The 16,604-nt window shown below is 39.8% G+C and overlaps 1 protein-coding gene and 1 long non-coding RNA gene across 6 annotated transcripts in view; one reads left to right on the top strand and one right to left on the bottom strand.

The window, feature by feature from the left end:
- LOC140530973 (uncharacterized) overlaps positions 1 to 15,810 on the top strand; it is a 99,909-nt gene extending 84,099 nt beyond the window's left edge. The window contains exon 6 of the long non-coding RNA XR_011976206.1: positions 15,724 to 15,810. This is a non-coding gene — a long non-coding RNA (uncharacterized lncRNA). The remainder of the gene's footprint in view (positions 1 to 15,723) is intronic.
- Positions 1 to 16,604, bottom strand: part of CACNA1C (calcium voltage-gated channel subunit alpha1 C) — a 1,037,023-nt gene that overhangs the window by 86,803 nt on the left and 933,616 nt on the right. For all 5 annotated transcript variants that reach the window (XM_072650128.1, XM_072650131.1, XM_072650129.1 and 2 more), the window contains 3 exons: positions 15,732 to 15,933; positions 12,958 to 13,116; positions 11,975 to 12,085 (listed from right to left, as the gene is read on the bottom strand). In XM_072650128.1, the coding sequence (XP_072506229.1) occupies positions 11,975 to 12,085; positions 12,958 to 13,116; positions 15,732 to 15,933 (472 nt within the window). The remainder of the gene's footprint in view (positions 1 to 11,974; positions 12,086 to 12,957; positions 13,117 to 15,731; positions 15,934 to 16,604) is intronic.

Here is a 16,604-nt window from a genome sequence, read left to right as displayed (position 1 = left end):
TTCACTGCAAGCCAGTTAAATAATTTCTCTTCTTTTACATAGTAAGAAATTGAGGCAGAGAAAGGATGATGAGGCCACTCAGCATACTTGAGATAATTCACTGAGAACTCTCTGCCTCTTTGGAGGGAAGCAGAATTGTTAGAAAACCCAGGAAAGAAATAAAATAAAGTTAGATTTTGGAGAACAAAACAACCATTACAAAAATTTAGTTCACCTTAGGGAAAATCATCATCGCCAACTTAATTGTTAGGGAAAGGACAGCACTCAATTCAATTCAGCAAACACTTATTAAACACCTACTCTGTACAGAACACTTTGCTAAAGACTAGTTGGGAGTGGGGGAGGAAGGGGACTTGGAACAAGAGACTAGAAAACACTGAAGTGGTGAAGCCAGACAGGAAAGAGATCTGACAATATAAAAGCAAACCAGCTGACTGTCAGATTCTGGATTTTCAACGAAAACACAACAGCCCAAGTAGAGATGTTTAAATCTCTTTCTCTCTTCTGATTTGTGTGAATGCACCTTAGAGTTTTCATATCTGGCTTCCTACACCTGAGAAAGTTGTCTTCTCTCTGGAGAAAGAATAGATAAATCCCACAAATCCCTTCAGGCAGAGAAACCAGAGAAGTATGGAGAGGCTTAAAGGCTTCACTTCTGTTTTGCTTTGTGAGGGTTAGGGTTAGGTTACTTGGTTAGGGTTAGTCTTTTGTTTTTTTAGATTTTGTTCTGGAAGTTTTTATTTTTGAAAGAAAGGAACCTCTCCCTTTTTCTTTACAATGGGAAAGGAGCAGGGAGAATCCAGAATCCCCAAGTAAAAGAAATTCTATGAAATGACTCTACTGGATGACATGCAAATAGGGAGCTTCAGATCACATGGGAAGGACTCCTCATGAAGGCTGCTGATGGGTAGACTGCAAGGTCATTGTAGTCTCACTTTTGATCAAGACATATTTAGTCTATTTCACTTTTTCAAATTCAGCAAAAAGGATTCATCGTGGTTGTAAGATGGTGGCTGGGCAACTGGCTAGCAAAGTTCCGCTTCCAGCATTCTCTAAGCTATGAGGCCCAATTTGATTTTTCTAAAAAATTAAAGCGGCCATCCCTTGACTCACTTCCTAAAGAGGCCTATTCACTGAATGGGCCCTACCTCACTCAAAGTGAGAACCTGAAAAGGCCTTAGCCTAAAAAGGGCCAGGGTTTCCCATTGCATCCTGGGCCATCTCCAGTTGTCCTGATGAATATCTAGCCACTGGACCCAGATGGCTCAGGAGGAGAAAGTGAGGCTGGTGACCTTGCACAGCCCTCCTTCACTCAAATCAAAGTCAACTGCAAGTCACGTCATCATCTTGATGTCATGGTCCTCTTTGAAAACGAAGGACAAACACGAGCTCTGAGGGAATTTTAGATTTTATCTGAGGGCAAACTACCTAGTGATCTTCAAACCCTAACTTTTGGCAGGGTCCTCTCTGTATGAAAGACAGAAGTCAACTTGAGAAAGGAGACAGAAAGATGGGGGGGTGGTAGAGGGGGAGAAGCAGATGGGGGTCTCAGGAACAACTGCAGGAAGTCTTGAGGCAAAAACAATTTGACAGTTTGAGTATGAAGCTTGTCAGGGTAAGCCCTGAGTTGTTTCCAATGTAGGCTGTGATCAGTGACTAGTGACCTTTCCCTCCTCCCGGCCCTCCTCCCATTCTACTTTTAAAACTGTCTTTGTAAATGATATTGTTTTAAGGGTCTGTCAGCGAGCCTGTGGTAATGTATTAAAATCCAGCTGGCCATTCAAATCTGGGCCAGTTCTGCTTACTTGGATGTTAGTGATGGGATTGGGAATCAAAGAAGGACACCTGGGAAGGAAGCAAATTTAATGTTTTGAGGTTTTATAAACCCAATTTGGATTTTGTCAGTGCAGACTGGCTCGGGGTTTGGGCTGCATATTTCATGGAAAGTACAGTGTATTAGAGGGAAGAGAATATTCAGGGCCAGATTCCTCCTGGTGCAAGATGAGTAAAACGTCCCAGGCTGTGCCTGGGCAAAGCACAACCATTTTTCTTTACCTAGGGTCCGCCAAAAAGGTGGGTTGAGTTTGAAAGAAAACCATGCTCTTAATGGAGGATGAAGATGAAAGCAGTTTGCGCCTCCACAAAGGGAGGGGCAACTTTCTCCTCTCAGGACATGAGACAGCTCCGGTTGCCTTGCTCACTAGTACCACCTGATGCTTACACATTTGAACTACATGTGGTTGCTCTGTTTTTAAATTCTCCTTGGATGCTTTTGAGCTTTGAATGGAATTTAGCTTTATGTATTTTTATGTTTACTTTGACTATTTTTGGAAGAATCTTCTTTATGTTATAATTTTGATAGACTTTTTTCCTTACAAAAACAAAAATGTATTTACTGAAATATTACAATCTGATTTAAAAAATCCTATTAAACATACACACCTTTTTTTTTTGTTTCATTTTACATTTGTCCTAGTCTCTCATTGGTGAGTTTTTCTCTCGGTCACAATTAGTTATATTGAAATGGCAAATATAAATGTGAAGTACCTGTTTTCAGTGCTGCCAATGAATGAATTACATCTGGTTTTGATGAGAAGATGGGAATCTGAAACTATTCATGATTTATTCAGTATTACATATTTGCCAATTGAATGAAGGTCTATCACTGTTCAAGTGCTGCTTATTTGCATATTTATTTTATAACAGCAAAGGGAATATGCATATTGATATTTTTGTTTTTTAACTTCAGTATTTTACTTTATAACTTTTATATAGAAAATTTACTTTATAGTCTACTATTTATAATTTAATTGATACATTTATATATCATATTTACATAATTTATAATTTACTTAACTAGTGAATATACAAGTTAATAGCGATGTGACAGTGACAGCTCTTTATTCAATTAGTAAATGCCTTGAATTCACTGAATGAATCAAGAGTGGTTTCAAATTCTCATATTCTCATCAAAACCTTAATTCATCAATTAGCAGCACTGAAGCACTATTTCACACTTATATTTGTCATTTGAATGTAACTGATCATATCATACTGCTCGGTTGGCATTTACCTGTGAGTTCAGTGAAGTTTTAGATACTTGGGGTCATATAGAGGCATATCACCTATGGAGAATGTAAGCACCAGATTTCATACGGAGAAGCCTTGCCTGAGGGGAGGACCCTGACTAGATAGATATCTTACTACAGACAGATCTTAGAGGTTCAGTCTAAGAATCTTGTCAAGAGTCTGTGCTTAATGTAACACTACTATGGAGCTGGCAGGCATCTAAGAGGGACATGATGAATTATTTGATGGAAGGTGTCAAAGGAGTCACTTTTGAAAACAGATAGTCTCTGAAGAAAAGAAACACCAAACTCACATGTCAGGAATGCTCTGGACTAACTGCTGAGATGGCATGTTCTAAATCTGGTGATTCCATTTAGCACAAAGGGAAATTGGGCTAAATCTGTGATGCAGGTGGACAGCCATCTATTCAGACTGGTAGGAAGAGGAATGGTACCCTCTGAAAGATGAGACATGACCAGACTACTCAAGTGACCAAATGACAATGGGGATGGGTGGATTTAAGGATATTCCTAAAGGACATTATAGAACAGAAAAAACTATGGGCTTATGATAGACTAAGTTAGAGCCTATAAGTAGTTGGGAGAGGTCAGACCTGATAGTCTACTTCATAAATTCTGATTTTAACCAGCTTAGGGTGGTATTGACCATGGAATCTAAGCAAGACAGCTGTACTCCAGATGCAGATGAAGATAATAGAACACAAACTCACAATCTGGTGAGAGCTAGCCTTGTGGATAAAGCTATTCTTGGAAAGATAAAGGGAGTGGAGACCATGGCAACCTGATACATGAACACCACCATCGGAAGATAAACTGAAAGCAAAATAAGCTACCTTCTGCAGAAAAGATGGCTATATCTCACAAATGGAGTAATATTTGTAAAGCTCTTGCCACAGTGCCATGCACTGGGCACTATAGAAATGCTTACTCCCTTCACTCCTTCCCTTTCCTGTACTCAGGTTAGATGTATTCTTTTTTTTTTAACCATGGGACTTATAATCTATTGGAGAATGAAAATACATAAATGAAACATGTGAATTACAAAATAATGATTTAACCTATACACTGAAAATAGAGTACCAATTAAATATATAAATGCCAAAGAAATAGAATAAAGGATTAGTCAGGGTCCAAAAGTATTCAATTTGACACTTGGATGCACTCTTCTATTTTTTTTCTTTTTGTCAAGGCAATCAGGGTTAAGTGACTTCCCCAGGGTCACACAATTAGCAAGTGTCAAGTGTCTGAGGCTGGATTTGACCTCTGGTCCTCCTGACTCTAGTGCCAGTACTCTATCCACTGTGCCACCTAGCTTCCCCTCTTTGTTTTATTTTTGTTTTTTGGATGCATTCTGGATAAGAAGATCATGTGAGTTACGAAGAAGCTGAGATCTTTGAGAGAACTACGAGGAGAAAGTATTGAAGGTGTTGGCTCAACCATAGGGAAATGATCTGAAGCTAAGCGATACGTTGGCAACAATTGTTGACAAATGCCAGTTTGGCAGAGTCTTGGTCAAGTATGTTGGTCACTCAGTATCACAGCAAGGTGTAAGCATTGACCAGGGAGGACAGAAGGGAATTCCAAAATGGTCACATTGAAAGAACTCTTGAGGTCTAAAGACTTTTAGGGGATTTGTTGACTATTATGACAAATTTGCCAACAGCTATGTTTCCACAGCTAAATCATTGCTAAACATCACTTGTGCTTGTGTGATTTAAGAGAACCAGAAACTGAAGGATGAGGAAGGCTGAGTTGTGTTAAGCCAACAAAACTATTTAGAGATCATTGGATACATACATGTGAACCAACTTTCAAAGACTTGATCACACATGCACCACTGTGGAGCATATGCGGACCCAAACAAACCATTTTTCCTCTATATAGATGCTAGTCTCAAAAGCTTGAAGGCAGTCACATTACAAGAGAAAAATGGCTATCAGAAACCAGTTTTATGTGTTGGGGGAGGACTTAAATTGCTATCACAACCATAAGCTGGAGCTCTTGGCTTTTAAGTGGGTTATTACTGAAAAGACTATATATAGAGAGCAAGTATGGACTAAAACAATCCATCGACATATTCTGATCAATGCCAAATTTAATTCTGCTTGCCCGATATGGGTAGCATCATTAGCTAACCATTCAGCATTCACTTTTGGCTGGGGAACATTAATGTGGATGTACATGCTCTGGGCTGAAGGTCACATGACACCAAAGCTATGATGTGAAAGCCACCATCAAACAGAAGTGTAATTGAAAGCTTGGGACTTCACCAGAGAGTGTTATCAGCTGCATACAAGCATCTCCTTTCATTGAACCAATCTTCTCTGCCTCAGTAAGTTGCCTCTGGGTAACTGGTGGCAAGGGCAGATGGCTGATGAAGAAACGTTGATGTGAGAAATTATATAAGCCAAGAAAAAAGGTCATGCTGCTAATTAAGAAGCTCTTAATTCTGATTTTTCTTATTTCTTATTTTTGAGAAACTACCTTAACTATTGAATCAATGGTAGAAGTTGGAGCTACTCAAAACATCTGTTGTACTGACTGATTCCACACATGGTACCAGGAAGCAGTTGATATTGGCCAACATATATTATATTGTAGCTATGAAATCACTTACATGATGATTTTGGACATGTCAACCAAAGTGAAACTTAGAGCTAGAAAGAAGCAGATTTTACTGGCCAATGTGGCGGCAGATGTCACTCAGAAATGTGAGACTTGTGGTGTGTTTAAAGAAAGGCTTTGCCAACTTGTGTAGCAAATTTGGAGAATATGACCACTATAAAATCTTTAGAACCTATCTGCATTAGCTTTTTATCTCTGGAAGGAGAGAGTGAGAAGTCATATTTTAGTAAAGACCGATCATTTCAACAGGTATATATAAGCATACTCTCAGGAACAGGAAAGCACCCATGGTTGTTAAACTCTTGTGGCAGAAGTATTTCTCAGTGTATGAATTCCCTTCCAGGATTTGTACTGACCAAAGCAGAAACCTGGACATCAAGTTACTCAGGTAAATGAAAGCTTTGATAGGCATCAGGAAGTATGAAACCCAACTCTCTTATTCCCACTAGTGATGCCCCAGGCTGAGTATTTCAACCATATCTTGTTGGACACACAGTGAAGGAACACTGAGACTAAAAGAATCTCAATGCACTCAACAGAACAATTGTACAGCTCCACCAGAAGAGAGAGAGAATGGCCCTAGAGATTGGTGGAGTCTTAGAAAAACAACAAAATGTGCTATCCCCTATAAGACAGTTAGTTGGACGTCCAGATGCTATTCCTGTTGCTGCTTGTCTTTCATTTTTGGAGAGGACCAACCACATCATGGATGAATGATTGCATGTGAAATGGATTTAAGTGAGGCAGAGTTGTGCAAAGTTATCCCTTCCAGAGTTACTCTTTCATTCAGGGTCACTGAAGTTCTTTGACAGGATAAAAGTCAAGATGATTGGTGATGGCCCAGGAATCAGTGCATGACCTTGGCATGCATCTTTGATGTCTGACCAAGCTCTAAGAACTCTACTGTGCCTGGTTCAGCTACCTTTGTGTCTACTGGAACAAATTGTCCTCATCTGCCCATTCTGCCAGGGAGTTTTCACATCAGCTTGGGGTAGACTCACTGATAGGTTTGAGGCCTCTTGGTTGTCCTCAATCTGGTTTAGCCCATCTGCCAAGATGGCTTCCTGGGGGGGGGGGGGGGGGTGGCCACTGCACATGCTACAACTCCTTGGAGATACAGGTAAGAGCTGGGTGAAAGCTTTCACCAAAGGTGGATGAGCAGCCCTCACACCAGCGGTGCTAGTCTTCTCTTAACACCCCATACACTCCACTCCAACTGGAGACAAGTGATAGACATCTTTCTCTGCAGTCTAAATAAAAGATATAGCCCCTGGTTATACAGAGACTATCTGAACCAGACAGTGGTTCAAGAAAATGACATTTCTGGTGAAGAAAACTGTATACCATAATAAACAAGAGGAGGCTGAACTATTTATATTTAAGTAGTCTGGTCACATCTCATCTGAACCCAGAGGCAATACATTTCCTGCCTGGAACTTTAGCCACAGAAACTCCTAGGATAATGAGATACTCCAAAGAACCTAGGAACACAGGTTCTTGGTCCCTCCACAAGCTCCAGATCATAGTTCTAATTAGATCTATGATCAATCATTCAACAGGCATTAATTAAGTGCTTACTATGTGCTTGGAAGCCCACACCATCAATTCATCCAGGGGCAAATAGATCAGCTGGTCACAAGACCATGTGAGAGCTATCCAACCTGCGTCCAAGTTAACCTATGATTCTGAAGAAGTCATCATACTAATGTTTACCCATGTAATAAGTTTTTCTTGCATATATTTGTATATTTATTGATATACTGTTAATTATTGCATGTTCTGAGTTATATTTTTCTTTCAATTATTTTGCTATTTATTAGATTATATGGCAGTGTTACCTTAGGTTAGGATTGTATTTATTAAGTACTACAGCTATATTTCCCTATTTTGTATTGTAATACCATTTTTTTCTTCATTTATAGATGAATGTCAAAGCATGTTCTGTTATTTTGTGGGCCTATTGATGCTGTGATAGATGCATGCGCCATGCTTGAATGAAATTTAGACATGAAGTCACTGAAGCAGCCTGCCCCTAGCAGTGCTATGCACTGTGCTATGCCTATTCAGGGTAGCAAGGTGGTACAAAGGATAGAGCACCAAACTTGGAATCAGGAAGACCCAAGTTCCCCGAGTTCAAATCTAGCCTCAGACACTTAATAGCTATGTAACTCTGGGAAAGTCATTTAACCCTGTTTGCCTCAGTTTCCTCATCTGTAAAATGAACTAGAGAATGAAATAGCAAAACTACTCTAGTATCTTTGCCAAGAAAACACCAAATGGGGTAATGGAGAGTTGCATAAGACTGAACACAAACATGTTCCTATTGTATATACTGCTGAATATTTACTGTGAACAGCACCCTAAGGTGATTTTCTGGGATGCTGGGAAAATCTTCAGTGTTTAAGTGTTGATGTTTTACTTTGTGGCCTGTGCTGTACATTTGTTGCTGTCAAGGATAGCTTAGTTGATTTTTCAACTAAGCTTTGGACATGGAGCGGAGGGAGATGGGGACCAAGCTGCTTGCTTGGTCAGTTCCATTTCCAGGATCCTCTGAGGGGATTTCAGACTTTATTTAAGGGCAAATTACCTAGAGGGCTTTGGACTCTGATCTTGAGCAATAATACCTCTATTGGCAAGAGAGGCAGAGAGTAAGTGGAGAAAAGAAGTACCAAGAAGCAAGTGGCAAGGAGGAGAAAACAGATGCTGTGGTGAGCAGATGGGAGGTCAAGAGGCGGGAAGCTGAGGACAGTGCAGGCATGAACCATGTCTGTGGTGAGCCCTGCCCTGCTCTTCCCATCCTTCTGGTGGCTACAGGCTGTGACTGCTGCTTTTAAAATAGCTATCTCCATTAAGGACATTGTTTAAAGCATTTTCTCTGTATCAATGTGAAAAATGTGCTAATTCTGCTTACCTGAGTGTTAATGGTCAGACTGGAAACAATGGATAAGGAAGATAAGGAAGCCCATTGATGAACCTTCATATTCAAGCTAGATATTAAATGAAGGTACAATACATCAGAGAGAGAAAGACAGTAATATTTGGGCTCAATTCTTCCTAAAACAAGAGCAGATAAGAAGCCCTCAGCTGCAAGCAGGCAAATCAGGCATCTTCAATTGTTGGAGTGAGCCATGTTGGTTGGCTTGGTTTTAAGGGAGGGAGCTAAAAGCCAGCAGAGCCTCCACAAAAGGAGGGAGTTTCTCCCTACCAACACATTGACAATTCAGCCTGTTTTGCTCATTAGAACCAGTCTTATATACCATTCATACACTATTCAGCCCATGTCTTTGTCTTGGGATAATGGAAGGCTTTCTACCTAAGGATAAGGATTCCATATCTTCAGTGTTACCGCTCCTCAATCTATAATGCCTTTCATGCCCAGGTGACACCTCAGAGCATTTATTAAACATTTACTCTATGCCAGGCTCCTCAGGGGGACTATGTCTGGTTTATGCGATAATGGGAAACTCAACCTTTCCCCCTTCAAAATTTGTTCTTCATGGGTACCCTAAATTTCACCAAAGCCATTCGCTTTAGCTACGTATTACTTTCTCCCATGATCATGTCACATTGTCACTAGTACCTTTGTGTATCAGTGCTGAGAAAGAATAAGGAAGCATAAGAACTAGGTTCTTGGAGGGGTATTGCTGAAAGTTGGTAGAAAGGAGAAGTGAGGAAATGTTTAAGACAAACTGCTATTTTACCATTCTTTTCTGGAAGTCCCTTCTGCATATTTGTAGTACCCCCGACTGATGCATTTAGGGTTATGTTGCTACTAACTTTCTTCTCAGTAGACTTCTATTTGATTCTGTTCTCCCAGGGTGCTTTGTTGGAAGATTCCTTTGTGGTGCCTTGAGGCATTCTTGAAGGATGCGTATGCTGCTCTTTCACCTTTGTCTTAGGACTGGCGCACTTTAGGAACCTATCCAACTGCCTGTCCTGTCCTATGCATTACTTCTTCTGGGGACAGACTTTGCAGGCTCACCAAACTGGCTAGTTACTCAGCTAGTGGCAGCTAGGTAGGCTAGTGGATATTTCACTGGATTATGGATCCTGCTTCAGATGCTTATTAACTGTTTGACCCTGGACAAGTCATTGTTTGCTTCCATTTTCCCCATATGTAAAATGAAAATAATAATAACACCTATTCATAGGTTTTTTGTGAAGATCAAATGGTATTTTGTAAATCTTAAAGGGTTATGTCAGTGCTATTGTTATTAGGCTTTCCTATTATTACTGTTACCACCTGAGAGAATGAGACCAGCTCAGATCGGAGAAGTCAAACTATTATTGTATTAGGCATTCAGACTTAATTTAATGGCATTTCATACTTTGAACTGGGCAATATTTTATAGTATTTAAGGGACATATGATTTAACTATCATGAAAGCTGACCCAGAGTTACCTCCATGTTATGCTGAGACAGCAAAGCAAACTTTTAGTGGAAGTCTTTTGTACAAGTAGGACATGAATCAGAAATTCTGTTATTTGGAGCCTCCCAGCGTTTCTCAACTCCTTAGACTTTGACTGGCTCTCCTGATGAGTGACAAAAACCTAAAGTGAGGTGGAATGTGGCCAGGGTAGTTTAGTGTGTAGCCTCATTTGAGTCAGGAATGATTATCTACCCCCAGGGTGTTGGAGCTGAAGGGGAGTGTAAGGGTGAAAAGCTGCTCTGGAGAAGTCAGGAAAAAGTCATTCTCAAATCATATCTATTAAGAGTCTTATTCATTTATGGGAGAAGCCGCTTAACACAATGGGATAGTTAGCTGGTCTTGGAATCTGTTCAAGTCCCTCCTTTGACCTATGCTAGTTTTGTGACCCTTTGCAAATCACTTAACTTCTCAGTACCCCAGGTTGTAAGCTAAGGCTATAAGCTACAGAATAGTTACTGGTCTGCTTTGGTGGGTGGAGTTTGCTTATTGGATCAATAAAATCATACATTAGATTCTCCCCTCCCAAATCTTGTTCTCCTATAATTAAGTGAGATCCCTGAATACCTGGGCTGTGTTCTGGATGCCTTTTTTGTTATTTTATGTTGTAAACTCCTTAAAGGCAGAAACCATATTAATGTAGCTTCCTCTGGGTGGTACTATGAATAGAAAAAGTTTGACAATTGCTTTGAGTAATGATGAAAAATGAGGATGATGCCCAGAAACATATTCAGTCTTCTTATCAGCATGGGTCTCTAATATGCAAAATAAATGGATAACAGAGTAAATGAAAATGTGAATAAAAGCAGAAAGTCCAGTTGGGACACTTGCTTGTTTCAGCTAATGCTGGCACAGGTAGGACACAGTGGGTAGGCTGATAGCTTCATGAGCTGAAGGGACTATCTCAGGTCAGCTTGCACTACTGTCCTAGGTACAATTTGACCCCTACATTGTTCCTCAAAGTTCCCTCATGTGTCTATGGCTACTGTTAAGTCAATGCTTTTTCTTGAAAGTAGCTTCATGCTGTTTGGCATGGAGCACCAAAGGCCAATGTCATCAGCTAGACAGAGCTGACCATGGTGCTTGGAGGAGGAAGATGCCTGGAATTATAGCTTTTCAATTCTCTGAGATAAGGGCAAGAAGCAAGAAGAAGAAAGTACGGGCAGAGTACAGGCATAGATAATTAAAATCCCTAGTCATCGATTCCCGTGTCCTCCATTTTAATCAAGAATTATAACTTTCTCATCTAATCAAGCCTTCTCTCAGAAAGCTGTGAATAAGCAGTAAAATGGAAAGTGATGAGAATCATTTGCTTTCTGGTTGTAGAGGGTATTAAAGAGCCCTTATGTGTTCTGAAGGTAGGCAGTGGCAACAGTAGTAGGTTGAAAATACAACTAAACAAAATCAGGTTTTTCTGACAATTGAGTTTGCTGTATGTTATGAGTGGTCTATGCATAACTGACATGTGGGGAATGCCATGGGAGGCCTGAGGGGAGATTGAGGTAGAGAGTCTTGACTCACTAGTCTCTAGGCATAGTCCTGCTGTAGTCACTCTCCATGAGTAGATGCCCTTAGTTTGCATAGTAGAAAATGGGTATAGAAGGACTAATTTTGTGTCCCCTTTGCATCCCAGTTCAGGAACACTGCAGGCATTAGCTGAGATTCCATTCCAGGGACCCCATGGTCCTATTCCAAATTTAGGCAGGTTTAGGGGTGGCTATTTAGAAGGTCCTTTCACTGCATATTTCTGCCTCATCACACCCATCTCCCGTCTATCCCTTTCCTCCAGGCATATGATCTGAAATTAAATGACCTTTTCAAAGGCCTGCTTACCTTGGGTTTGAATGCAATGAGCTTCAAGATCATCTCGACAGTGAAGAGGCCGGTGAAGAGCATGTTGAGAATGTTCATGGCGATTTTGAAAAGACAGCTCTGACCGTAGTGCTAGGAGGAAGGAATTACCAGTGCATGATGAGAATGGGACTGAGATTCAATGGGTGGAGTCTATCTCACCTAGTTCTTCAGCCTAGCCTTTTCAGAGCTTGACCCTTACCCCAAACAACAACAACACCATTTTCACACTCCCAAAGGGCTGGTCCCGTATAGACTGTCTTCCAGTTTACAGGTAGATCTCAGATCTCCTTTCTGTCTCTGATACCACTGAAAAACCTGAAGGCTTTAGTGGCCTTGGGTCATAGCTTTCCTTCTTAGATTGTCAAGGAAAAAATATGGTGGAGTCCCCAGCAACTATTTCCCTAACATCACTTAGAGCCTTAACACAGTGTTCTGGCTAGAGACAGGAGTTATTGGCTTATAGTTCCATAGCTCTAGAGCTAGAAAGGACCAAGAAATCATCTAGTCTAAATTCCTCATTTTATAGATGAGAGAACAGAAGCTTACAGACTTGCTCAAGGTCATAAAGTGGTAAATAGTAGAGGTGGGATTTAAACCCGGGTCTTCTAACTCCAGAATCTGACTTGTTTCAAAATGGCATCTAATATTCCATACCTTGTTAATAGCAATGAATGTGTGGGTTAAATTCATAATCTCCCTGTTTTCCTTTTGCCTATTTTCCCTGCCTTTTCTCAAACCAGGGGTCCTTTCATGGGATACACCCTGGGGAAGGGTCATATCCTTCTCAATGCAGCAGTCAGGGCTGTGGGTATGAGAACTGCTGTTCCCCATTCTTCCCTTTTGGTTACCATTTGAAAGACTAACTGGTGAGGGACACATAGCTTTTCTCATTTCTGTCTCCTCCCTAGTCTCAGAGAAACACAGCCCCTTCAGGTTTTCAGCACCCCCCACCCTAGACTTACCTGCATGGCCAAGCAGATGGTGTTGAGAAGGATGAGGACAAACATCAAGTACTCAAAATAGGTGGAATTAACCACATACCACACTTTGTACTGGTGTTGGTTCTTGGGGATGTACCTTCTCAAGGGCCGAGCCTTGAGGGCATACTCTACACACTGTCGCTGTTAGGAATAGGGGTAGGGGAATGGAAGGGATAAGATGGTGGGAGAGGAAAAGAAAAGAGAGGTCAGTCAGTGAGGCATGAAGTGAGAGGAGAGGAATTGGGGGTTGGGCATGTGTTCAAATCCCCAGGTTATACGGGAAACCATCACTGACTAGTCCTGCTCTATGACTAGTCCTGCTCTATGACTAGTCCTGCTCTAGGAAGTGACAGAAAGCTGAACCTTTTGCTCCTAGTTCCTTTCCTTCATACATACAAAGCTTTATTTTTCTAGCATTTTTAGGGTTATTTTATTTTTTTCTCTTTTTAAAATTTCATTGTATTTTAACTAATGAAATAAAACAAGTTAAGGTGTTTGAAAAGACCAAAAAGACAAAAGCAATAGACTCATAGTTAATTGTTGTCTTTGTCATAGTCTCCTCCAAGGGCATCCAAGACCCTTTTCCTTTTCTTCCTTTCTTAAATCTTTCCTGTTTCCCAGAGGCTGTATCCCAAGAAAATATTCCCAAACCATTGACAAGTGCTGGGAAGAGATCACTTTGTGGCTCAATCTTTGTTATTGTATTGTTACTGTATATTTCTTTAGCATTTCTGCACAAATATATTTTAATTTTCATTTCTATGCCATAATCCTGAATCTGTGGCAAGATTTTTGGTTTTTTTTCCAACCTTCCCACCCAACCCCTGATATCATCCAATATCTTTCAGCCAATTGAATATTTGTCAACATTAGTGGCTTGATTTAATCTCTCTACTTCCCCCTCCTTCCCACTCCTGCTCCTCTTCCTAAGGAAGTTCCATGTTTCTTGGTCAGCACATAGCTCCTATATACTCCCAGCCATGATCAATGGAAGAGTTCCTGTCTCAGTCTTTGGGACTGGAGTATCATATGCTCAGGTTGAAACCCTTTCTCCTTGGTCTTGGGCAAAGTTTCCTCAAGTTTCTTTCCTGCTAAGAGGCACAATTTCTCTCTTTTCTCCCCTACCTTTACTTATTGGTGTTTTTACTTGATAGTAAAACATTTCTCTCAGAGCTATTATTTCCATCATTCAAAAAAGCTCCTTACTCCAGAAAGTCATCCTCGATTCTCCCACCTGGCAAAGACCTTCCTATTCAGAGCTAACATCACATCACAGTTTCTTTTGTGACTCTCTACTGCACTTGTTGTGTAGCACAGCATTGTGTAGTACATATTTCTGATGAAAATGCTTGTGCTATTGAAGGTAAGATCTGGTTTTTGTGTTCACCAGCTTGGGGCTCAGATTCCCACTGAAATCGTTTGGTGTACTAATGTTGGAACATCCCAAAGAGATCATGGAGGTTGCACAGTTCACATTTTTCAGGATTCTGACTAGGGGCATTTCTTTCCATATGATTAGCATTTTTTCCTCTATTTATTAATTTTTTCCATTTATAAACATGTTCAAGACACATGTCAAAAGACCTAGAGGTAAGTGTGCTTCATTTTCTTATGTCACATGTTTCAAACTAGATACCTTAAATTTAAAAATAAATCCATCTGTGCGATGACTTTATAATATTAAAAGTTATTCTGGGAAAAGAGTCTAATTATGTACACTGGGTAAAAGAACTTGACTTAAAAAAAAATGAATGTTCAGTTCACTTAGTATGTTTAGCTTAATCCAAGAAGTTTTGCAATTTTATGTAAGTACATTTGCTTAACTATTTTAAATTTCATCAATTGTTCAGTTAATCTTTGTCATGAAGTTGTTTTTGTTCAGTTTTCTTCCTTTATAGAAGAAATCTCATGATGTAATCTTTTAAGATATATATGTATATATATATATACATATATATATGTTATTTTTCCATCCATCCATCGATCTATATCTTTATTTATCTATGTCCCATTCCTCCACTAGACTGCAAGTTCCTTAAGGGAATGGACAAGGTCTTAGCTAAATTTTATATCCTGCTTAGTGCTTGGTGTAGTGTTTTGCAATCAAATTAATAAATGTTAATTTGTTGCTGTCTGACAGCTATTTGGTAACCATTTCCTTCCCACAAAGATTTTGTTTCCCTTTATTCCCTGGTGTGTAAGGTTTTTCTTTAATAATTGTTTCTGTGGTCCTCCTCTCCTTCCCATCTGTACCCACTCCAAGACAGAGCAGAGAGTTAAATGTCAAACTTGGTGACTTGTAGTTTGCAATTCTTTTGCACATTGTTTCTCAAAGGAAATTTTCCCCTACCCCACCCCAACCAACCAACCAAATGAACAACTTTAGCTCTTTTTATAATAGAAAATAGGAGAGGTTATCTTAGTGCAGAAGTTTCTCTCTTTGGGCACGTTTCATACTGGAAGTAGGCTCATAGGATTTAGTCTGGGAGGTACTTCAGAGATGAACTATTTAGCCTTCACAATTTACAGATGTAGACCCTGAGGTTGAGAGGCTAAGTGACCTGTATGAGGTGACACAGGTAGGTAATAGGAACCCAGATCCTATCTCCAAGCCCAACGTTTTCCCCATTCTATGGTTTTGCCCACCCTAATGTATCTTGTCCCTCTTAGCAGCCTCTCTTGCTTCTTGAACTGTTAATTGCACTTTCCTTCTCTCTCCTGCTCTCTTCTTTTTCCCTTCTCCCTTAGGAAGCTACCTGGTTCTTGTCCAGTTCACAGTTCTTGTACTCCTGTTCTCCCTGCTCCTGGAAGGTGACAATGACGAAACCCACAAAGATATTCATCATAAAGAAGGCGATGATGATGATGTAGATGATGAAGAAGATGGAGATCTCTACTCGGTAGTTGTAGATGGGTCCCTTATCTTCAGTGTGTGAGTCGATGGATCGGTATAGAAGCCTGGAGGAAGAGATGGATCCCACAGAGTGAAATGGAAAGACAATATATCTCTGGGGACTTAGGATGTCCTTGGTGCTAGGGATACTTTGGAGTTGGAGTTGTGGACATTGACTCCAAAATTTTGTAAATATTGAAGGGAACTTACTGAAGACTGATGTGAACCCATAAGCCTACCACTTAAAGGGAATGAGGCTGAATCTAAAAGAAATCAGCTTGTGTATAAATAAGGATTTATAGAAAAATGACAAAGTGATCTTGAATGCTTATTCCATACTTCTTTAGAATGCTAACTATGGAGTTGTTATTATGCTTTATGGTCCTGCTTTCTAAATAGTATCCTATGGAGTATGAATAGGGTTTCCATAAGAAAATATTGATGCTAGCTCTTTCTAAAATATTAACTAAGAAATTATGTATATGTCAAAAGTACTTCTTCATGTGCAATTTTCATTATGAAAATAGTTTTAATTCCCTTTCTTTTGTTTAAAAATTCTATAAACTCTTCTTTATCCTGGGACATTTTATGAACTCAGGCTTCCTGGACCAGCATTTTTTTTGAGATAAATATATTTTATATTATATATTTATATATAATATAGTTATACATATAACTAAATTATATATAAATACATTTTAAGTCCCAGAAAAGTATATAGAAGAATGAATATTTG

Source organism: Notamacropus eugenii, chromosome 3 (assembly GCF_028372415.1).
Source record: "Notamacropus eugenii isolate mMacEug1 chromosome 3, mMacEug1.pri_v2, whole genome shotgun sequence".
In the NCBI taxonomy this organism is placed as follows: domain Eukaryota; kingdom Metazoa; phylum Chordata; class Mammalia; order Diprotodontia; family Macropodidae; genus Notamacropus; species Notamacropus eugenii.
Note: the sequence above shows the minus strand (reverse complement) of the source record. Positions and strands in the feature narration are given on the sequence as shown.